The sequence below is a fragment of the Mustela erminea genome, chromosome 18 (assembly GCF_009829155.1).
Source record: "Mustela erminea isolate mMusErm1 chromosome 18, mMusErm1.Pri, whole genome shotgun sequence".
Taxonomy (NCBI): domain Eukaryota; kingdom Metazoa; phylum Chordata; class Mammalia; order Carnivora; family Mustelidae; genus Mustela; species Mustela erminea.
This window is the reverse complement of record NC_045631.1, coordinates 46,558,304-46,583,961: the sequence shown is the minus strand read 5'-3', so window position 1 is coordinate 46,583,961 and position 25,658 is coordinate 46,558,304. Positions and strand designations below refer to the sequence as shown.

Below are 25,658 nucleotides of genomic sequence, written 5' to 3'. Positions count from 1 at the left end.
GAATATAAACTTCCTTTTTTTCTAAATTAAACAAACCATTTAATAAATATAAAGTTGTAGCATCAATTCAGATCCCTAAAAGAACTTCCCTTTCTAAAATATCATACAAAATAAGTGTAACATAGTCACTTACCACTTGATCTGTTTTTACGACTTGATTTCCCTCCAGTAAGAAGCATCTTGAGACTATTCCGAAACATGGTTGTGCTATTCTAGTACTCACAAGACTGTAAAAGAAAATATGAGAAAATACATTAGAAAACTTGATTTTCTACTCAAAATATTATTAATAATTAATTTTAAATGCACTATCTGGAATTAAATTATGTTTAAATATATAGTACAGAAATTTTAACAATATGACAAAAACATCTAATTAAATTAACTTAATTAAAGCTTTTAGTGTTTCTTTAAAAATATACTATAATACTTTGAGTCCCCTAAGAGATAAAGATAGATATCATGAAGGGTACAAAGAAATAAAATAAAGAATTAGGTAGTTATAAATATAGCTTACCCTTTCATTTGACTCTCCTTCTCTTGGGTAATTTTCCCATAAACACACACACACACACACACACACGTATCCAAAATTTAATAAGAGTCTAGAAACTTAGACCAGGTGCATATTTTCCATTGACCGAGCCAGAATTCCACCTCAAAGACCACTGATATATGTGAACGAGTGCCTATCCTCTTTATGTCTCACTTCTATCAAAGGAAAATTCTTCCAGTTGTGCTTTGGATCATGTCCTCTCTCACCTCTTCAAGGACTTTTAGCCAAAAACCATCTACTTTTTCCTTCTCACACAGCTTTAATTTTTTTCACACTACTGAATCATTCCATCATAACACAAACATGCTAGTATCTCTTAACAAAAAACAAATTAAGCAAGTCCCTCTCTTTGTTCCCACATGGTCCAATTACTGCCAATATCGTTACTCTCCGTAGCAAAATTTCTGAAAAGTGTTGTCAATACTTGGTGCCTCCAGCAGATGGAACAGAATAAACATAAATTAAAATGGAAGTTAACAAAAAATATCCAAATCAAAGCACTGAGAAATAAAGGTTAAAAAACATATGAGAATAAGAGGCATATGGAATCCACTGAAAGGTTCTACCATACACATTGTGGAAATCCCAGAAGAAAGGAAAGAGAAAACAAAAAAGAACCAATATTTGAAATAATAACAAAGAAGAATTTCCTAACATAAAGTCACATCTTTAAAGAGCTAGAGAGAAAAATAAAAAATTTAAATAAGCAAAAATCAACAGACAGAAATAACTTTCAACAGAAATTACGAATGGATGAAGAGAATGGAATGACTTCCTGAAAATTCTGAAAGAAAAAAGAAGCCAATCAAATCTATTCACAATTTTAAAATGTTTGAAAATGAAAATGAAATAAAGGTGGTTTCAGAAAAATAACAAGAATTTATCAGTAAAAGAAATACTAAAACGGATTTCTTCCAATAGAAGGAAAATGAACTAGAAAAAAGGCATGGAAATGCAAAAAGAAAGAGCCATAAAAAAGGTAAATGTTTGCAAACATGAACAATGACCATAAAAATAATTACATTACTAACTTGTTAAGTTTAAAATATATGTAGATTTAAAATGTGTGACAGGGGCGCCTGGGTGGCTCAGTTGGTTAGGCGACTGCCTTTGGCTCAGGTCATGATCCTGGAGTCCCGGGATCGAGTCCCACATCGGGCTTCCTGCTCAGCAGAAGTCTGCTTCTCCCACTGACTTCTCTTCTCTCATGCTCTAGCTCTTTCATTGCCTCTCTCTGCCTCTCAAATAAATAAATATTTTAAAAAATAAAATAAAATAAAATGTGTGACAATAACCAAAAAAAGCCAGGACTGGGATAAATGGAGTTAAAAATGAGATACCTATATTATGCAGGAAATGGCAGAAGTAATAATCTCCATCAGACTGCAGTGACTCAAAATTAATGTAGTAATTTCTAGAATAGCCATTAAAGGTTAATTGAAGTGAGAAAAAAAATAAAATATTTCATCAGACCAAAGAAGGTAAAAAGGGAGAGAAAAAAGCATAGTACACATCAATAAAATAAAACAAATAATAAGATGTTAGCTTTAAACTCAAATTATAGCTACCCTGTTAAATTTTAACTATACTATAAGACTACTTATATTCAAAGAAAGATTAAATAGAGGATGATGAGAAAAATCATATCATCCAAAAAACAATTAAAAGGAAGCTGTCAGAGCTATGCCAATATCAAAGTCAACTTAAAGCAATAAACACTACTAAAGATAAAGAGAGACATTTCCTAATAATTAAAAAGTCAAACCAACAAAAAGATATCATACTTCTAAGTATGAATGCACCCAATAACAAAGCTTAAAAATATACAAAACTAATAGAGGATATGGAAAACCCATAATCTCATGGGAGACAAACACACCCTTGACAATAGCTACAAGATCAAACAGATGAAAAAAATTTTTTACTAAGATACAGATTTGAACTACCCGATTAACCAACTAGACTTAATATACATAGAACATTCTTCCAAATAAAAAGAATATACAACCTGTACACAAAATACATGCCAAAATGAACCACAGTCTGCATCATAAAGCAAGTTCCAATAAATTTCAAAGGACTTAAGTCTTTGAGAGCATATTCTCTAAATGAACAATTTTTAAAAATTGAGAAACTCCCCTACTACTTGGAAATTAAGTGACATACTTCTAAATAACTTATGAGTCAAAAAATAAAAGTACATATCACAATGGAAATTTTAATATATCTGCAATAAATTATAATGAAAATATAAATGATGGAAACATAGAGAATGAAACTAAAACAATGTTTATAAATAAATATACAGAAGATGGAATGCATCAGAAGAGAAGGATGAAATCAGTATCTAAGCTTCTATTTCATATAGTTCAAAAACAAACAGCAAATCAAAGAAAGCAAAAGGAAAGAAGAAGAGAAATGAAATAGAAAACATTCTATTGAAATACTGAAATAATATAAAAAACCTTATTTAAATGAAAAGAGAAATGAAATAGAAAACAAATCCCAAACAAGTAAAATCAATTAAAAAAAACAACACTGGATTTCTGAAAAGTAGTAAAATTAATAAATCCCTAGCAAAGCTAATAAAAAAAAAAAGACAGAGAGAAATTGTCAATATCAGAAAGGAATAGGGGACACCATTTCACATATTAAAGGCTGTTTTATTTTTTATTTTTTTTTAAAGATTTTATTTATTTATTTGACAGAGATCACAAGTAGACAGAGAGAGAGGAGGAAGCAGGTTCCATGCTGAGCAGAGAACCCGATGCGGGGCCCGATCCCAGGACCCCGAGATCATGACCTGAGCCGAAGGCAGCGGCTCAACCCTCTGAGCCACCCAAGCGCCCCTTAAAGGCTGTTTTAAATAAGAAGATACTGTAACAACTTTACACAAAATTTACTGTTTTACATAAAACAAACTTTAAAAAATACAACTTCCAAAACTGACAAAAATTGAGCAGAAAATGTGAAATAGCCCTATTTCTATTAAAGAAATTGAACTTATCAAAACTCCTCCCAGAAAGAAAACTACAGGGCCAGATTATTTCACTCGTGAAGTCTACCAAACATTTAAGGTACAAACAATACCAATTTTATACAGTTTCCTTAAGAAAATAGAAGGAATACTTCCAAACATATATTATGAAAGCAGCATGATCTTAATTCCAAAACCCAAGAGAAATTATAAGAAAACTACAGACCACAAACCTCATGAACATAGATTCAAAAATCCTTAATAAAAGACACTAAAGGGGTGCCTGGGTGGCTCAGTGGGTTAAAGCCTCAGGTCATGATAAAATAAAAATTGCTAAAGTGAGGGCCCTGGGTGGCTCAGTGGGTTAGGCCTCTGCCTTCAACCCAGGTCATGATCTCAGGGTTCTGGGATTGAGCCCTGTGTCAGGTTCTCTGTTCAGCAGGGCCTGCTTCTCCTCTCTCTCTGCCTGCCTTTCTGCCTACTTGTGATCTCTCTCTCTGTCAAATAAATAAAACCTTTTAAAATAAATAAATAAATAAATATTTAAGTAGAGATATAGACCCATGTTCATACAGTAGAAAGTTCAATATTGCCAAAATGTTGATTCTCCCTATAATGTCCTAAAGAGACAACAACACCTCAAATTCCAGCAGGCTTTGGGTTTTGTTGTTGTTGTTGTTGTTGTTGTTGTTGTTTGTTTGTTTGTTTTAAGAAATTGAGCACCTTGGGGCACCTCGGTCGTTCAGTGGGTTAAACCTCTGCCTTCGGCTCAGGTCACGATCTCAGGGTCTGGGATGGAGCCCCGCATCGGGTTCTCTGCTCAACAAGGAGCCTGCTTCCCCCCTTCTCTGCCTACTTGTGATCTCTCTCTCGCACTCGCTGTCAAATAAATAAATAAAATCTTAAAAAAAAAAAAAAAAAAGAAAGAAAGAAAGAAATCGAGCACCTCGGGGCATCTGGGTGGCTCAGCAGCTTAAAGACTCTGGCTTCAGCTCAGGTCATGATACCAGAGTCCTGGAATCGAGCCCCACATCAGGCTCTCTGCTCTGCAGGGAGCCTGCTCCCCCCTCCCCCTGCCTGCCTCTCTGCCTACTTGTGATCTCTGTCTGTCAAATAAATAAATAAAATCTTTTAAAAAAAGAAAGAAAGAAATTGAGCAGCTCACTCTTAAATGCCCATGGTAATATAAAGAGCCAAGAACAACCAAAGCAATCTTGGAAACTAACAACAAAGTTGGAGCATTTATATGACCTGAATTCAAGACTTAACTCTACAGCTCCAGAAATCATGACAGTATGGTAGTATGGTACTCTCATTAAGTATCATCAAGCGGATCAACAACACTGAATAGGCAGTCCAGAAAAAGACCTACACTTATATGGCCATTTTTTTGGATGAAGTCATTAATGAGTAAAAAGAAGTCTTTTCAACAAGTGGTGGTGGAACAAATAGATATCCACTTTTTTAAAAAATTATGCTTGATCTATGCTTCACACTATACATGAAAATTAATTCAAAATAAATCAAGCATCAAACACATGAATGCTAAAATCATAAAGCTTTTAGAAGAAAACACAAAAGAATATCCTTATTATTCAGTGATAGGCAAAGGTTTCTTAGAATGCAGAAAGTAATAACCATAAAAGAAAAAAAGTATGTATTTGGCCTTTATTAAAAATTTTAAAAACATCTGCTCATAGGGGTGCCTGGGTGGCTCAGTGTGTTAAAGCCTCTGCCTTCTGCTCAGGGTCCTGGAATCGAGCCCCACATTGGGCTTTCTGCTCAGCAGGGAGCCTGCTTCCCCCTCCTCTCTCTGCCTGCCTCTCTGCCTGCTTGTGATCTCTGTCTGTCAAATAAATAAATAAAATCTTTAAAAAAAAAATCTGCTCATAAAAACATAACATCACCAAAATGAATAGGCAAGTCACAAACTGGGAGAAATTATTCACAAAACATGTATCTAACAGAACTGATATCCAAGATATATAAAGAACACCTACAACCCAACAAAGAGACAATCACATCTTTTAATGGGTTAAAGATTTGAACAGACACTTTTTATAAAAGTATATAAGTGGCCAACACACATATTGAAAGAGATTAACAAAATCTGTCACTGGGAAAATACAAATAACAATGAGCTACCACTATGATCCATCAGAAAAGCAAACTTTTGAAAGACTGATAATATCAAATATTGACAAGGATGAAAAGCAACTGAAACTCTTAATATACTGTTTCAGGAGTTGAACAGTACAATTGCTTAGGCAGAAGTCTAGCAGTTTATTACAAAACTAAGCATATTCCTAACATACGACTCCATACATTACATATATACTCAGGAGGAATTAAAACATGTGCATAAAAAGACTATTATAACAATTTCCATATCAGCTTTATTCATAATAGTCCAAAAGAGGCCCAGGTGTTCATCAATAGGAAAATGGGGGTCTTTGGGATTTTCATACAGTAGGATACTACTCAGCATTAAAAAGCTATGAACTATTCATATATTCATATATAACATAGATAAATCTCAAAATTAAAATATGCTGAATAAAAGAACTTGACATAAAAGTGTATGCAGTAATCAATGGTAGAAAAAATATCAGAATAATGGTTGCCTCTTGGGGGTAAATTTGAGGATTAACTGAGAAAAGGCTCAAGGAAACTTTCTAAGATGATGGTAAATTCTGTATCTTGAAGAAGTCTCGAACACACAGATGTAGGCATTTGTCAAAATTCAGCAAATGTTCACATCAGACTTATGAATCATACTGCATATATAATTTACCTCAAAAGAAAAGAGTAAACATTGAACTCTACTTAATTACATTCATGCTTAAATATTCAGAAGAAAGCCTTGTATGTCTCCAATTCCTTTGAAATGCATCAAAAAATAAGATGAAATGATGAATGGATGAGGAACGATGGTAAGGCAGATAATGTAATACAGCAATTATAGCAAAATGTTAACAGCAGATTCTAAGTAGTGGGTATACATGTGTTAACTGTAAAATCATGTTAAATTTTCTATATATTTGAAAGTTTTTATGTACGTTAAAAACACACTCCCATAAAGGAAACTCTAAGTCTAGATCATTCAACAATGCATTCTACCAGCATTTAATAAGAAATAATACCAATATCACACAAATTGTTCCAGATAGTAAAAACAGGGATTACTTCCAAACGTGTTTTCCAAAGATAACATAAGCTTGATAACAAAAATTATACGGTTATTATAAGAAATAATTTACAAGAACGAAATTATAAACCTCTCTTTTGACACAGATGCAAAAACCCTAAACAAAATATTGGGAAAATAAAATCTACCAATACACTGATCAGGACCCACTGTGGGTTTAATCCAGAAATACAAAAATGATTGAACATACAGAAATCAATACAACTTAAACCACATTAACAAGAGAAAGAAATATTATCAATAGATGAAGCAAAAGTAACTGATGAAATTCAACACTTACTTATCCATGATCTAAAAACCTTCTATAAAACTAGAAATAAGATAAGTTCCTTAATACTATAGAAACATACCTTTTTTAAAACTCATAGTAAACATCGTACTTAATAGTAAATGAATAAAAATATTCTACCTGAAATGAATGATGTGACCACTTCTTATCTCCACTTACACTCAGTATGAACCTGGAGGACTACGCCTTTTACAAAAAGGTAAGAAGATGGAATATAAAGAATGGAAAAGAAGAAATAAAAATGCTACTTTCACAGACAATATAATTATATACTTAGAAAACCTAAAGGAATTTATAAACTATTAGAATAAATCAGCTTAGTAAAGTCACTAATACAGTGTAAAAGATAAAGAAATAGGTGAACACCAACAAATAACTTACCCTTTTAATCAGTGAAGATAAATAAGGTGATGAATCCTAAAAAGAGTATTTTAAACATTTAAGAAATATATTCATCTTGAGAGCTATTCTTAGTTTCTTTTAGCCCCTATTTACTTTAAGAGGCTACCTGAGAAGTAGAAAATCTATGTCTGGTATTTACTTCACTAATATTTGAAAACTTGAAAAAATTGTGTCATATGCAATGATATATATGAAATATATTCCATGTTTTGAAATAAACCATAACATTTAAACAATAAATCTTATAACTCTTCAATTTTTATTTTCTTGAAAGTGAATGAATAACTATTACAATGATCACTTTTTGAAGTATAGAGGTTTTTCTTTGCTAGTCCTAAAATATTTTATAAAAACTGACTGAAGTGTATGAAGAATGAAATGAAACATAAAATACTTATTTAAAACTAATTATCCGTCTCATATTACACTTCGATAAAATGACTTTCTTATTCAAGTTAACACATCACCCAAAAATTTATTGTAATAAAATATTAGTACAGAAACTCCACAAAATTGAAGCTAAGTGGGAAATGGCAGCTCCATCTAATTGGATTTATGATAGTAATATATGGCTAAATTTCATCTTACTTTTCCAAATTATATGTCCAAATTTTAAAATGGTATCTCTCTCAGGAGAAATCATCAAATAAATCCCTAGCAAGTAAAAAAATCTCTGGCAGAAGGATAACAAACAAGCCATTCACAGGGCCCCAGTCATTTCTAATTGTCTTATAATTAACTGATCCAAACGCTTTGTTATCTACATGGCCCCTAAGCTTTTATGTTTGTGATACCTAGTCTAAACCACTGAAGGAAGTATTGACTATTCTCCTCTAAATGGTCCACCAAGGCTGGACACTCAATATATTACTGAATATACTCTCACTCTATTTTATTAGTGGACAATCAATTTTCATTTTCAGTGTTCATCCCTCCTGTATAAAGACCTTTTCTTACTTTTTTATTCAAAACAGGAGCACAATATCTCCCTTATAAAAATGTTTATGTAACAATGATGAAATCAAATTAACTATTAAGCACTTCTGTACTATTCAGGCTAAATAATCACAGTATTTCCCTTAACTTTTCCACATAGGAGCTTTTCTATCCTACAACTGGCTTTTTTAAAAATTTATATATTTTTCTATAGCCTTTTCCATTTGAGTGTTTGGTGATATTTTTATTTTCATTGTTGGTTTTGAGATAGACTGACTTAGTCTTGTTTTTTTGTTTTCCAATTCTAGAAACAAGTTTCTTGACATTAGAACTATGCTTAATGGATAAACAGTACCACTGAAGTGCTTTTAAAGTTCTATAGGATCTGAAGAGAAAGTTTCAAATAGTAAGAAAATAAAAAATAAGGAAAAGTAATAAAGTAAAATGTTGTCTGTAGAATTCTAATTATAAAAACAAGAATGCATACTGATACAAATGATGGATTAAGAATTTTCTTTCCTGGGGCGCCTGGGTGGCTCAGTGGGTTAAAGCCTCTGCTTTCGGCTCAGGTCATGATCCCAGGGTCCTGGGATCGAGCCCCGCATCGGGCTCTCTGCTCAGCGGGGAGCCTGCTTCCTCCTCTCTCTGAATGCCTCTCTGCCTACTTGTGATCTCTGTCTGTCAAATAAATAAATAAAATCTTAAAAAAAAAAAAAAAAGAATTATCTTTCCTTACCCAGGCAACCAACAAAATCTCCTTTTATGATTTTCTCTACAATACTAATCTGGATATTGCCTTTAAAGTCCCCTTGAAAACAACCTGTTGGTATAACTACAAAAGGTAAGCTATGTACCTTTAAGGTAAATGCTATCCATTCTGCAGCATTTAATCAATCTGGAGCTTCCCTTCAGAGAAATTTTGTAAGGCAACAAAACACACATACATATTTACAAAATTTCAAAGAAAATTTTAAACACTACATGAAAGGATGCAGTGGTTAATGAGGCAGACGTGATGGAAATGTTAAAAAACAGTGTTAACATTTTATAATACATGGTTTTAGTGAAAGAGATATTAAGCAATTAAATATATATCCTTAAATTTAAAAATACATATTTTTAAAATATCTAAAAGACAGTGTAATTTCTTACATGTATATATTTATCAACACCCTGCCCAGTCTTCCTCCCCATTAGGGAAAGTGGCCTAACTTGTAAATTGAAACTCAACCAAATATTTTATCACATGTAGTCTATCCAGGCAGATTTACAACTGAGTGTGAGTTCTCAATTCATGCAAGATTCTGGATCTTTAAATCATAGGCCAATATGTACTCAGTTTGCCACTCCTGAACAAACACAACTACTAGCATCATCCGAGCCTCTGCAGGCTGCACTGCCTAAGAAACAATGTGAAATAGCCAGATAAAATAAAAGGAATTAGAATGGTGTTGAGGGAAAAAATTGCTTTATTATTATATAATGTATATTCACTGAAAAGATAGGAAAAAATGGGGCTCTTGGGTGGCTCAGTCAGTTAGGTATCCAATCCTTCATTTTGCCTCAGGTCTCTCAGGGTCATAAGACTAAGCCCCCCATCAGGTTCCACACTCAGCACAGAGTCTGCTTGAGATTCTCTCTCTCTTTCACCCTCTGCTCCTCCCCCTGGTTATGCCTGAAATATATATATTACTTAATTAAATCTTTTTAAAAATAAAAGATAGGGGGATAAAAGAAAATAGAAACATGCTGGGGGCACATGGCTGGCTCAGTTGACTGGGCATCTGAATCTTGATTTCAGCTCAGGTCATGACTATCAGGATTGTGGGATAGAGTCCAATGTCAGGCTCCAAGCTCAGCCGGGAATCTGCTTATCACCTCCCCTCTGATCCTCCCTTGCTCTCTTTCTCTCTCTTACGTAGATAAATAAAATCTTTTTTTAAAAAATCCTAAGACTTCTTTTAAAAAAAAAAAAAAAACCATGCTGGAATTTTCTTAGGATTTTGGTTTTTTTGTGAGAGAGAGAGCACGCACGCAAGAGCACACAAAGGGAGTGGCAGACAAAGGGAGAAGCAGGCTCCCTGCTGAGCAAGAAGCCTGATGTGGGACTCCATCCCAGGACTCTGGGATCATGACCTGGGCCAAAGGCAGACACTTAACCAATTGAGCCACCCAGGCATCCCCATGCTGGAATTTTCTAAAAGAATGACTCAAGGGGCGCCTGGGTGGCTCAGTGGGTTAAGCCGCTGCCTTCGGCTCAGGTCATGATCTCAGGGTCCTGGGATCGAGTCCCGCATCGGGCTCTCTGCTCAGCAGGGAGCCTGCTTCCCTCTCTCTCTCTCTCTGGCTGCCTCTCTGTCTACTTGTGATTTCTCTCTGTCAAATTAATAAATAAAATCTTTAAAAAAAAAAAAAAAAGAATGACTCAACAATGAAATAAATTATCACTATTACATACTCCTTTGGTTTTCTTATCACTTTGCTGAAAAGTGTTGCATCAACTTTCAACAAGATATAAGTTTGGCAACACCAGTTTTGTAGACTTTTTTTTCTTTTTTTTTTTTTAAAGCTCTCAGAGAACATATTTGAGAATACAGAAACTTTCGTTTTCTGCCAAAAATGTCAAAAAGAATATTATCAAAGGAAGATGTTTTACAATTCTTAGATGAGAAGATGAATGCAAAAAAGATAGACGAAAGCACTCTAAACACTGATGAAGGTGAAACTGATCGTGTAATGTAAATCTTAGACTATGAGTCTTCAGATCACCATATCACAGATGAATTTTTTCACACTCAATAATCGATAAGTAAATTTTAGAAATTTATTAATTCATAAATTTCATTCATAGAAACAAACCATCAATCTACTGAAAAACCAATCAATGTAATTCACCATATTAATAAAGGGCAAAACCCTAATAATCACCTCAACATAAAAAGAAAAGGCATTTGACAAAAACTACACTCTTCCATGACAAAACCACCCAAAACTTGGAACAGAAGGAAACTTCCTCAATTTGATAAAGGGCATCTATGAAAAACCTACAGCTAACATCATCCTTAAAGCTCAAAGACACTATTGTCCCCTAAGACAAAGAGGATGTCTGCTCTTATTACTTCCATTCAACATTGTTAGAAAAGTTCTAGCCAGGGCAATTAGGCAAGAAAAAGAAAGAGAAGTATCTAAACTGGAAAGGAAGAAGTAAATCTGTCTATATTCACAGATATACTTGACCTTTTATATGTCTAAAGAATCCACTAAAAACTAGCAGAGCTAATAAAAGAATTCAACAAAGTTGCAGGACACAAAAATCAGTTGTATTTCTATACTATAGTAATGAACAATCCAAAAATGAAATCAAGAAAACAATTCCATTTGTGATAGCATCAAATAGAACATTTAAAAATTTATGAATAAAGTAAGCAAAAAAAAAAAAAAGGCACAAGATTTATACACTGAAAACTACCAAGCATCACTGAAAAAACTTCTAAAAAGATCTAATTAAATAAATGGAAAGACACCCCCCTGTTCATGGATTAGAAAGCCTTATATTGTTAAGACAGCAATATTCCTCAAACTGATCTATAGATTCAATGTAGTAACCTCAGAAAATCCCAGGTACCTTTTTGCAGAAATTGAGAAGTCAATCCTAGAATTCATACACAAACGCAAAGGAGCCAGAAGAGGGAAAACATTCTCAAAAAAGAACAAAGTCAATAAAGCACCCCCCCCAAGGTACCCAAATTCTAATCTCTAGGACTTACTACCTTACATGGCAAAAGGGACTCTGTAGATGTGATTAAGTTAAAGAATTTAATAAAGGGAGATTATCCTAGATTTTACCTAGATGAGCCCAATGTAATCACACAAGTCCTTAAAACAGGAAAAGACTGCAGAAACATCTCAGAAAACATTATTACAGAAGAGAGGTCAAAGTGGTATAGCCCTAAGCCAAAAAATTTAGGTGGCTACCAGACACTGGAAAAGATAAGGAAAAGAGTCTCTGGTAGTGCCTCCAGAAGGAACACAAAGATGCTGAAACCTTGGTTTTAGCCCATAACTGATCCATTTCAACTTTCTGATCTACAGAACTGTAAGAAATATAATACAGCTGTGTGCTGTTTTAAGCCACTAAATATATGATGGGCTCCATGCTCAGCAGGGAGTCTGCTTGTCCTTCTGCACACACCCTCATCCCCACTTGTGCTTGCTCTTTCTCTCAAATAAATAAAATCCTTAAAAAAAATTTATACTATATCTAAAGAGTTCTCATAACATCACCTAAGAACAGCACTAGGGTGTGCCTTAGATGTGTAAGGTGTACAGAAATCTAAAACTTAGCCTCAAATCTTTCTGTCAACCTACACAATGTTAAAGTTTTCTAGTTAGATTACCAAAGAAAAAGATGGGAACATAAATGAAATGTGGCATGCAAGAGCACAAGAAAATAAGCGTAGAACTTTTCCCCCCAGATTTCAGGAAGTCATTTCAACAAATATGGCAATATTAAATGAAGACTTTTGAGTCTGAGGAATCAGTCCCCTGTGGTCTTTAGTTCTATATCGCCCAATGAGAATACTGGATCTATCACTTCAATCACTCTCCCACCAAAATCCCAAACTCCTCAGCCTCTTTGCTCTGGTTCCACAACCAGACAAAAATCAAAATTCAAGCTGATTCTACTCTATTAAGCCCACTAAGCACTACTGCAGAGAGTCATGTTACTAGCCAGGCTAGACTCATACACTAAAAATCCATGGTTGCAAATTTCAACTGACCCTTTTCATTGTTCAGCAATCTACTGTTTTTCTCTAGTTAATTCCTTCTGAACTCTGACTCTCCATTTCACCCCAACACTCTCAGCCAATGGTTTTGGCTCCCATAACACAAAGAAAAATTATCAGAAAGAATTCCTTTAACTATCTACCAACAAACATACAAATTTGAGCCCATCAACACACACCTTCATCTCCTATTAAAATAAATGTATTACTTAGGTGAAGGGAATTAAAAGTACGCTTAACTTGATGAGCACTGATTAATGCATAGAATTGCTGACTCACTATATTGTACACCTGAAACTAATAATAACATTGTATGTTAACTATACTGTAATTAAAATTTTTAAAAAAGAAAATCATACAAATTCACTGCAGAAGGAAGTGGTGTTATCAATCTAAATAGGAAAAAAATAAATGTATCTCTGTCGCTAACTAAAAACAGACAATTGGACAGATAAATGCATTACTGTCAAATTCTCTACCTTTGCTCTGTATCCCACTCCCTTCTTCCTGGGACCTTTTATATTTTGTCTTTTAGATTTTGAACTTCTTCCTTTAATTGCTCCTTCCATCAGCATCTCCCTATGCTCAAGATCCTCCCATCTTAAAAACATAAAAATCCTTTCTCAGTGTCCTCCTTCTCTAGTTCATCCACTGCCATTACTCTGCCACCTATTATCTGGATAATCAAATCTCATCCTCTTTGGGTTTTAGTTAGTACTTTTTAGCCCAGTAAGTTAGCATCATCACGAACCTGTCCAATCATCCCCTATTCATTCTCACCCACCTACTTTTCTAACCAATAAGCACATACCTTCACTCATGCCCCAACCTAGATTACCTCCAGCAATTTTAACTCCCAATACTTAGACACCTTGTTCTTGATCTTTTAGAACACTAATAACTTACAGAGTTTGACTTTCACACTAAACGTATGTATATCCCACGAGGCGACAGACCATGTTTGTCATGTTGTCATCCCAGTACCTACACACTGACTGACATATACTAGAGCCTCAGCAAATAATGAATAAATAAATGGCAAAACCAAGGCCAAGCCATACCCCACATCTGGTGATAAACATAGATAAATATCATAAGTCAATATGAGGTACATTTTATAAAATGCTGCAGAATAAAGGGAGCATGTATCCTCTCATTCATTCATCAAACAACTACTTTCATGCTTACCAAGCAACAGTACTGTCCTAGCTGCTAATGATACAGCAATGAACAAAACAATAGTCCCTTTCCTCGTGGAGTTAATGATCCAGCTAACTAAAGGAAAGGGACGTCCTTTAAAAGAATCTAATTCAAATCCAAAAGACAACATAGTAAGACATGGCTTTCATAAAACAGGGACAGAAATCAATCCTAAAAAAAAAAAAAGAACGAGCTGGGTGCCTCAGCTGGCCAAACATCTGCCTTCAGCTCAGGTCATGATCCCAGGGTCCTGGAATTGAGCCTCAGGTCAGGCTCCCTGCTTAGCAGGGAGCCTACTTTCCCCTTTCTCTCTGCCCCTCTCCCCAGCTTGTGCTCTCTCTCCTGCTCTCTTGCTCTCTCCTCAGATAAATTTTTTTTTAAAAAAGAATGAAATTAAAAGACAAAAAGTGAGATAACTGACATAAGGAAGGTTTACCTAAAAGGTAACACACACACACACACAGTTGATATACAAGAAAAAGCTAATACTGTGACAAATCAACCAATTCAGCAGTGCAGGGGCACAGTTTGATATACTTGATACTTACATACTTAATATACCAGAATTCAGAAACCAGCCCTGATAAACACTAATCTGCTTTCTGTTCTTATGCAGTCACCTATTCCAGATATTTTACATAAATAATTTAGGTTTCCATTTATTTTTAAATATCATAGTCTATATTTTTCTTGAAAAAGTCATTTCTTCTAATTTTTCAAATTGTTAACCAAAATTTATAGGCAATATTCTCTCATCCTTAATCTCTGGTATATCTGTAGTTAGATCTCTTTTTCTCTCCCACCTTCAACTAAGAGTTCTCATTTTCTGCTATATATCACGGGACCTTCTAGGCAGGTAAATATAAAGCCTTATTAAAAAAAAAAAAAAAGCCATAAAAGATTTTTGCTAATTTAGAAGGGAAAAGATACAATAAGTAAACAAATGAATAAATGATCTAATTTCAAGTAGTGAAAAACACTATGAAGACAAATAAAAAAGGGCAATGTTTAGAAAGGGAGATAAGGTGCTATTTTATACAAATAAGATCAGGGAAGCTTTGTCTGAGAGGATGACATTTGCAGAGATCTGAATGAAATGAAGCAATCCTTCAGAATTTATATGAAGATCTAGGTCAGAGAAAAAGCAATTACAAAAATACTGAGGCAGGAATGAGCTTGGAATGTTGAAGGAACAAGAATGAAGGCCAATGTGACTGGAGAAGAGAAATGGTAGATGAGGTCACAGAGGTAGCCACGGTTCAGATTATAAAGGTACTGTAGATCCTGGTAAAGACTGAATTTTATTCACAGTATGATGGGAAATCAGTAGAGGATTTTCATGAAACACTGCTCCACAAACAAAAGACTGCAAGCAGACCTGCAATCTTAGAATCCTTCTGGAGTAGCCCAAATAAGAGATTATGAGGACTACCACCATCATGACAGAAATGATGTGCTAACTGGTCAAAATTGCTAGAGGGGGCACCTAGGTGCCTCGGTGAGGTAAGCATCTGCTATGGGCTCAGGTCAGGATCTCAGGGTCCTAGAATCGAGTCCCACATAGGGCTCTCTGCTCAGGGGGGAGCCTGCTTCTCCATCTCCCTCTGCCTGTCCCTCCCCTGCTTGTGCTCTCTGTTGCTCTGTTGCTCTCTCTCTCTCTGCCAAATAAATAAAAAATTGCTATATGTGTTTTATTACTTCTTTTTTTAAAGAACTGCTATACATGTTTTTTAAATTTAAATCTAGTTAATTAACATATGATATATTATTTTTTCAGAGGCAGAGGTCAGTGATTCATCAGTCTTATATAATACCCTGGGCTCATTACATCACGTGCCCACCTTAATGCCTATCGCCCAGCTCCCCCATCCCACTGTCCCCCTTCCCCTCCAGCAACCCTCAGTTTGTTTCCTATAATTAAGAGTCACTTACGCTTTGTCTCCCTCCCTGATTTCATCTTATTTTCTTATTTTTTCCTCTCTTTACCATGATTTTGTTTTGTTTCTTAAATTCCACATATCAGTGAGATCATACAATGTCTTTCTTTGATTGACTTATTTCACTTAGCATAATACCCTCTAGTTCCATCCACATCGTTGCAAATAGCAAGGTCTCATTTTTCTTGATGGTTGAGTAGTACTCCATTATATTTATATATATATATTATATATATATATACACACAATATATATAAATATATATATATATACACACACACACACACATACATACACACACTTATAGTTTTTATGTATACAACATGTATATATTTTGATATATATATATATACCACATCTTCTTCATCCATTCATTTGTCGATGGACACCTGGGCTCTTTCCATAGTTCGGCTATTGTGGACATTGCTGCTATAAACACTGGGGTGCATATGCCCCTTCGGATCACTACATTTATATTTTGGGGGTAAATACCCAATAATGCAACTGTTGGGTCATAGGGTAGTTCTATTTTCAACTTTGTGAGGCACCTCCATACTCTTTTCCAGAGTGGCTGCACCACAATGTAAGAGGGTTCCCCTTTCTCCGCATCCTCACCAATATCTGCAATTTCCTGCCTTGATAATTTTAGCCATTCTGACTGGTGTGAGGTGATACCTTATTGTGGTTTTGATTTATATTTCCCTGACACCAAGTGATATGGAGCATTTTTTCATGTGTCTGTTTGCCATTTGGATGTCTTCTTTGGAGAAATGTTCATGTCTTCTGCCCATTTCTTGATTGGATTATTTATTCTTTGGGTGTTGAATTTGAAAAGTTTATAGATTTTGGATACCACCCCTTTACCTGACAAGACATTTGCAATTATCTTCTCCCATTCTGTCAATTGTCTTTGGTTTTGTTGACTGTTTCCTTTGCTGTGCAAAAGCTTTTTATCTTGATGAACTCCCAATAGTTCATTTTTGCCTTCGTTTTCCCTTGCCTTTGGAGATGTGTCTAGCAGTAAGTTGCTGCAGGGCTGAGGTCACAGAGTTTGCTGCCTGTGTTCTCTTCTAGGATTTGGATGGATTCATATCCCACATTTAGGTCTTACACCCATTTTGAGTCTATTTATGGTATAAGGAAATGGTCCAGTTTCATTCTTCTGCATGTGGCTGTCCAATTTTCCCAACACCATTTGTTGAAGAGACTGTCTTTTTTTTCCATTAGATGTTCTCTCCTGCTTTGTTGAAGACTAGTAGACCACAGAGTTGAGGGTCCATTACTGGGTTGTCTATTCTGTTCCATTGATCTATGTGTTTGTTTTTGTGCCAAAAGCATACTGTCTTGATGATTACAGCTTTATCATTGAGCTTTAAGTCCAGAATAATGATACCACCAGCTTGTTCCCTTTTTCAACATTCCTTTAGCTATTTGCGATCTTTTCTGGTCTCATACAAATTTTAGGATTATTTTTTCCAGCCCTGTGAAAAAGTTGATGGTATTTTCATCAGGACTGCACTGAATGTATAGATTGTTGTTGGTAGCATAGACATTTTAATAATATTTGTTCTTCCAATCTATGAGCATGGAACATTCTGTTTCTTTGTGTCTTCTTCCATTTCTTTCAATTACTATTCTGTATTTTTCTGAGTACAGATCCTTTGCCTCTTTGGTTAGATTTATTCCTAGTTATCTTATGGTTTGAGGTCCAATTGTAAATGGATCGACTCCTTAATTTCTCTTTCTTCTGTCTCATTGTTATTGGAAAGAAATGCAACTGATTTTTGTGCATTGATTTTATAACCAGCACTTTGCTAAATTCCTGTATGAATACTAGCAATTTTGAGGTGGAGTCTTTGGGATTTTCAGAGAATATTCACGTCATCTGCAAAGAGTGAAAGTTTGACTACTTCTTTGCTGATCTGGATGTCTTTTATTTCTTTTTGTTGTCTGACTACTGAGGCTAGAACTTCTGGTACTATGTTGATCAGTGGTCACAGGAGACATCCCTGTCATGTTCCTGATCTTAGGGTAAAAGCTCTCAGTTTTTTCCTCACTGAGAATGCTATTCACTGTGGGCTTTTCATATGTGGCTTTTATGATATTGAGGTATGTTCCCTCTATCCCTACACTGTGAAGAGGCATAATCAAGAAAGGTTGTTGTACTTTGTCAAATGCTTTTTCTGCATCTACTGACTGATTTGCAGATGTTGAACCACCGTTGGAGCTCAGGAATAAATCCCACTTGGTCTCAGTGATTAATCTTTTCAACATACTGTTGGATCCTCTTGGCTATTATCTTGATGAGAATTTTTGCATCTGTGTTCATCATGGATATTGGTCTCTAATTCTCATTTTTGGTGGGGTCTTTGTCTGACTTGGGGATCAAAGTAATGTTGGCCTCACAGAAAGAGTTTGGAAGTTTTCCTCCCATTTCTATTTTTTGAAACAGCTTCAGAAGAACAGGTATTAATTCTTCTTTAAATGTTTGGCAGAATTCCCCTGAGAAGCCAGCCAGCCCAGGATTCTTGTTTTTGGGGAGACTTTTTTTTACTACTGCTTCAATTTCCTTGCTGGTTATGGGTCTGTTCAGGTTTTCTATTTCTTCCTAGTTCAGTTTTGGTAGTTTATATGTCTCTAGGGATGTATCCATTTCTTCCAGATTGCCTAATTCGTTGGCATATAGTTGCTCATAATACGTTATAATTTTTGCATTTCTTCAGTGCTGGTTATGATATCTCCTCTTTCATTTACGATTTTATTTATTTGGGTCCTTTCTCTTTTCTTTTTGATAAGTCTGGCCAGGGGTTTATCAATCTTATTAATTCTTTCAAAAAACCAGCATCTAGTCTCCTTGATTTGTTCTCCTGTTCTTTTGGCTTCATTTCATTAATTTCTGCTCTAATTCTTCTATATTTCTCTTCTCCTGCTGGGTTTAGGCTTTATTTGTTGTTCTTTCTCCAGCTCATTTAGGTTAGGCTGTGTATTTGAGACCTTTCTTGTTTCTTGAGAAAGGCTTGTATTGCTATGTATTTCCCTCTTGGGACTGCCTTTGCTTCCTCCCAAAGCTGTGCTTTCATTTTCATTTGCTTCCATGAATTTTTTTAATTCTTCTTTAATTTTCTGGTTGACCATTCATTCTTTGATAGGATGCTCCTTAACCCACATGTTTTGAGTTCTTTTCAAATTTCTTTTCATGACTGAATTCAAGTTTCAAAGTACTGTGGTCCAAAAATATACAGAGTATATCTCTAATACCAGCTGAGACCTGATTTGTGACCCAGTATGTGATCTATTCTAGAGAATGTTCCATTTGCACTCAAGGAGAATGTGTATTCTGTTGCTTTAGGATGGAATGCTCTGAAAACATCTGTGAAGTCCATCTGGTCCAGTGTGTCATTCAGAGCCCTTGTTTCCTTGTTGATCTCCTGCATAGATGCTATGTCCATTGTAGTGAGTAAGGTGTTAAAGTAAGTCCCCTACTATTATTGTATTATTATCAATGTAATTTTTGTGTTTGTTCTATTGACAGGTCTTGCTTTTTTATCCAACATAATACCTTGCATCTTTTGACTGGGGCATTTAGTCCATTTACATTCAGAGTAACTACTGAAAGATATAAATTTAGTGCCACTGTATTACCTATAAAGTCACTGTTTCTGTAGATGGTCTCTGTTCCTTTCTGGTCTATGTTACTTTTGGGCTCTCTCTTCACTTAAAAGATCTCCTTTAATATTTTTTGCAGGGCTGGTTTAGATGATCACAAATTCTTTTAGTTTCTGTTTGTCCTGGAGGCTTTTAATCTCTATTTTGAATGCCATCCCTGCTAGATAAAGTATTCTTGGCTGCATATTTTTCTCACTTAGCAACCTGAATATATCATTCTAGTCCTTTCTGGCCTGTCAGGTCTCTGTGTATAGGTTTGTTGCCCACCTAATGTTTCTACCCTTGTAGGTTAAGGACCTCTTGTCCTAAGATGCTTTCAGGATTTTCTCTTTGTCTCAGAGATTTGGAAGTTTCACTATAATATGTCGAGGTATTGGCCTATTTTTATTGATTTTGAGGGGGATTCTTTGTGTCTCCTGGACTTGAATACCTGCTTCTTTCCCCAGATTAGGGAAGTTCTCACCAATATAATTTGCTCCAATATACCTTCTGCCCCTCTCTCTCTTTCCTCTTCTTCTGGGATCCCAGTTATTCTAATATTGTTTTGTTTTATGGTATCACAACTCTCTCAAATTCTCCCCCCATGATCCAGTATTTGCTTATCCTTTTTTCATCTTCTTTCTTCTCCATCATTTGGTCTTCTATATCACTAAATCTCTCTTCTGCATCATTTATTCCAGCAGTTCTACCCTCCATTTTTTATTGCATCTCATTAGTACCCTTTTTTATTTTAACTTGATTGGATTTTAGTTCTTTTATTTCTCCAGAAAGGGATTCTCTAGTGTCTTCTATGCTTTTTTTCAAGCCCAGCTACTATCTTTATAACCATTCTTCTAAACTCTGGTTCTGACATCCATACTCTGATTAAGTCCATGGCAATCCATACTGCCTCTTGTTCTCTTTATTTGAATTGAGTTTTTCCATCTTGTCATTCTTGCAGAAAGTGATCACTTTTCTATTTGTAGAGTTGCAGCTATTCTTTTCTTAGATCTGCTGGAGTTTGCGGATTTTCAGAATGATTTGACAGCTATCTAGCTGAATTCCTGCGACCAGATGAAACTAAGATCTCCTACTCCTCTACCATTTTAGAATCCCCCCTTTTATTCTTATAATACTTAACTATATATATTTTAAAGGTACAATTTACATGATTTGCTGAAATGGTGATATCAGTGAGGCGTGAGGAAATGAGATTAACATTATTTATAAACATTTCTTCCTTTTTCTCGGTCAGCAATTTACCTATTGTTCTTTTCAAAGAACCATATTTGGGGTGTATTTGTTAAGTCCACCTTAAAAAGTTCTATTTCAGGATGCCTGGGTGGCTTAGCCAGTTAAGTGTCTGCCTTCAGGTCATGATCCCATGGTCCTGGGACCAAGTCCCAAGTAAGGCTCTCTGCTTAGCTCTCTGCTTATCCCTTTCCCTCTGTCAAATAAACAAATAAAATCTTTTTTTAAAAATGTGTAGGAAAAAACTCACTAGATGACTATTATGAAAAAAAGCAGTGTACCACAATGATCAAAAGTAAAATCTTGCTGTCCTACCACTTCCTATTTATGTTATATTGGGCAAGTTACTTAAATTTTCTGTACCTTACAGAAATTAAGTAATTCATGTAAAAACTTAACACACTGGCTGGTTAATGAAAAAGACCATTATATATTATTTTTTATATTAAAAGCCCATTAAATATTGGTCATTATTATTTCAGGAGACTGAAATAATTATATAACTATTTTATTAAGATTTAACAAAATAAATAAGTTAGATAGTCAAACATACTTCCATCTCAGTTTGTCTAACTTCTACTCATTCTTGAAATTTTAGCTTAGACTCCCTGACTACCCTGTCAAGTTCTGGTTACCTGTCCCTCCTTTGTCCTTCCCTTATAATAAGCACTTACAATTCTATCAACTTATATTCTATCATAATTGCTTTTTTAACTATTTCCCCTACTAGCCTATCAGCTTTATGAATAGAAAAATTAAACTTTATATCTTTGCACCTTCTGTGTCCCACACATAAAAGGTGCACAATTGGGGTGCATAGGTGGCTCAGTTGGTTGAGCATCCAACTCTTCGTTCTGGCTCAGGTCATGATTTCAGGGTTGTGGGATTAAGCCCCACATCAGGCTCCACGCCCTGTAGGGAGTCTGCTTAAGACTCTCTCTCCTTGGGATGGCTGGGTGGCTCAGTCAGTTAAGCGTCTGCCTAGAGCTCAGGTCGTGATCCCAGGGTCTTGGGTTCGAGTCCCACATCCGGCTCCCCGCTCAATGGAGAGTCTGATTCTCCCTCTCCCTCTGCACCTCCTTCACTTGTTCTCTCTCACTCTCTCTCTTTCTCTCAAATAAATAAATAAAATCTTAAAAAAAAAAAATAAAAAAGACTCTCTCTCCTTCTCTGCCCCTCCCCCTGCTCATGGTCTCTCTAAAATAAATAAATAAATCTTTTTTAAAGTGCTCAATAAATATTTGCAGAATGAAGGCATAAACTAATACAGTAATAACTAGATTACAAGAGGAGTAAGTTGCAATGGCATGTTTCCCTAGTCCACCCCTTCCCAGGACAATTAGCGAAACACACACACACACACACACACACACCATCTCCATCATCATCAAACCAACATCACCATCATCATCACACCAGGACCCTGATCCATACAGAGCCAGGATATACAGATAATGAGTACAATAATAATTCACCAAAGTTTTGTTCTAAGAGGCAATCAATATTAGCAAGATAAAGATTGGTTTAACTTGTCAATATATCATTCTGAGACTGAACTAGCTATTTGCAGGACTTGAACAACCCCTACTGCCATCTTGACAAAAACACCCTTTTCAGGGAAATAGACAGATGTGGCTTCAGAGAAACACATTACTGTGCTAACAGCTATAATAAACACAGTGAAAAATTATTCTAAGCCTTATCTTCTGGAAAGTGGGAAGCACTCAGAAGCCTCCTTGGTAAGGGTAACCTAGTTTCTGTTACCCTGCTGTCTAATACAGCATATTCTGGGGCGCCTAGGTGGCTCAGTGGGTTAAAGCCTCTGCCTTTGCTCAGGTCATGATCCCAGGGTCCTGGGATCGAGCCCCGCATTGGGCTCTCTGCTCTGCAGGGAGCCTGCTTCCTCCCCTCTCTCTCTGCCTACTTGCGATTTCTCTCTCTCTGTCAAATAAATAAAAATCTTAAAAAAAAAAAAAAAAAAAAAGACAACAGAGTTACAGAAGTCCCAGGAATTCCAGAGCACATTTTCAAAAGACCGCTTTGTCAAAAGTCAATTATTTAAGGGATATTAAGTTTGTTTTAAAAATAGGCATGACAAGGGACGCCTGGGTGGCTCAGTTGGTTGAGCAGCTGCCTTTGGCTCAGGTCATGATCCCAGGGTCCTGGGATCGAGTCCCACATCGGGCTCCTTGCTCGGCAAGGGAGCCTGCTTCTCCCTATGCCTCTGCCTCTGCCTGACTCTTTGTCTGCCTGTGCTCTCTCGCTCTCTCTCCCTCTGTCTCTGGCAAATAAATAAATAAAAATCTTTAAAAAAAAAAAATTGGCATGACAACCAAGTCTGAGTCTTTGCAAATATCCCAACATCTAGTAGAGACATAACTATCTGGAAGGACTTACAAAGAATAGGAGAAGCATTTCTTTAAGGTATCCTCAGCCGTTAAGACTTTCTGTAACAAGGAAACAAACTCACTCCTCACTGGTGTAAGCAAAACAGAGAATCTGCTATTTATTTTAAGAGAATGACCAGGAGTAAGTTGACCTCTGTTGCAACCAAGGCTTGAGGATGACAAAGATCCAACTCTTCTTTTTCTTTTTAAAGATTTCATTTATTTATTTGTCAGAGAGAGAGAGTGCACACAAGTAGGGGGAGCAGCTGGCAGAGGAAGACCCAGGACCCTGGGATCATGACCTGAGCCAAAAGCAGATGCTTGACTGACTGAGCCCTCAGGTGTCCCAAGGATCCAACTCCTGGCTCTCTTTCACCTAGACTGGATCTAGTCTCAGTACCCACATTGTGGTCCCCAACAACTTAACACACACATCATCAGCATATCCAGTCCAACAGTAGAGAGCAAGGTCTTTGTTCTGAGATTTACTCTGACTTGCTGGTTTAGGTCATGTGTGTACTACTGTACCAAACCAAAGTGACACACTGATCAGTTAAGGACTATGTTATGTCCTCCTCCTCTTGCCCCTCTCAGGCCAAGTGAATGGATATTGAGAAACAGCATTTCACACTAAAATTAAAGCTACTGAACCAAAGTTCAGTAGAACTTTGAGTTCTACTGAAGTAGAAGTTAAGAGACGCAATAATGTCCCCCATGGTGCTATATTGCCTATAGGAGACAGTTAAAACCATCACTTTGATGAGTGTCATTTCTACCATACCTCAAGGAGGGAAGCTATGAGGCAGAGCCATAATTTCTCAAACAAGGACAGAGAGAAGAACTGCTCAAATGCCTAACTGCACCATCTTTAGAGAAATGATATTTGAGAGACTAAGCAGATATAACAGACAGATTACATGGCTCTCACTAAGCCCCTTGCCAAGTTGACTAGATAGCCTGGCAGGTCTTAGCATCTTACATCAGCAAAAAAAACAGCAGGGGCAACTGTGTGTACTTTAAGGCAGGTACTCAATCTATGGCCTAGTTTTGGAGAGAGATGGGAAAGCAATGCAAGCAGCAATGTTAAACTATGGTAGAAAATCAATGTCCCTGTAATGACACTTTACAACCCCCATAAGCCTTTGCACAATAACCTTTTATACACCCACTTTAAATGACTGAGGGATCAATTCTGTATCAAGATGATTCAGAGGAAATAAACATATGGCATTCCCTATTCAGAAACCACCCAAGAGACTAATATACCATTAATAAGTTTGAGTTTTATCACTGAAGTAAATAATAATCCAAAAATATAAGGAGAATATATAGAGGTACATTCATAAATACAGATTGATAAAAACTTCATACATGTCCTTACCAGCATTAAACTGAATATCACAGGGCAACAAGAATGACCCTTACACTATGATCACAGTATTATTAGCAGTGCAAAATCAACTGCTTCCACCCCTAAACCACTGAGGTAATATCTAGAAGGAGTGGAGGTCATCTGAGTTCTGTATATATATCTGGAGCAGCCTTGATTTACACACCCTTAAAACTTGAGCCACAGTTCCCAAATGAGCCATTTCCCAAATGAAAATGGGAAGATTTGTAACATCCTATAGCAGTAAAGGGGAGAACGGGAACAATGAACACTCCTCATAGGGAAGACTAAAGGTAAAAATGTTTTCTCTTCCAGGAATGTCAGAAATTATCACTAACTAATAGGTAACTACAGCCCTCAAGTAAAATGGGTTTTGAAAACAACTATATACAGTCTCAGAAGTAGTATCTAATAATTCAGAGGAATACCTGCCAGCTTAACATAGTACAACCAAACCAGAGCCAGAACTGGCAGGGAGAAGAAGGGAGCCACCCCTGCCTGCCAAATGACACTAATAAGCAAAGATTAGCCAGTAGTGCTCCAAGTGGAAGCTAAGAAGAGATTCATTCACTGACCAGATTAACAACACATATCACCATTCCACAAGTGAGCAGGACACAGTAATCATAAAGAGGAGAGGATACTTAATGCCTTTGGGAGGAGTCCTTAGTTACTTCTCAAAGAAAAGGAAGA

At 35.9% G+C, this 25,658-nt stretch overlaps 1 protein-coding gene across 6 annotated transcripts in view; it reads right to left on the bottom strand.

The window, feature by feature from the left end:
* The window catches only part of TANC2 (tetratricopeptide repeat, ankyrin repeat and coiled-coil containing 2), a 365,737-nt gene that overhangs the window by 309,717 nt on the left and 30,362 nt on the right, over positions 1-25,658 (bottom strand). For all 6 annotated transcript variants that reach the window (XM_032321490.1, XM_032321491.1, XM_032321492.1 and 3 more), the window contains exon 2: positions 134-227. In XM_032321490.1, coding sequence (XP_032177381.1) covers positions 134-200 — 67 coding nt within the window. In that variant the 5' untranslated portion in view covers positions 201-227. The remainder of the gene's footprint in view (positions 1-133; positions 228-25,658) is intronic.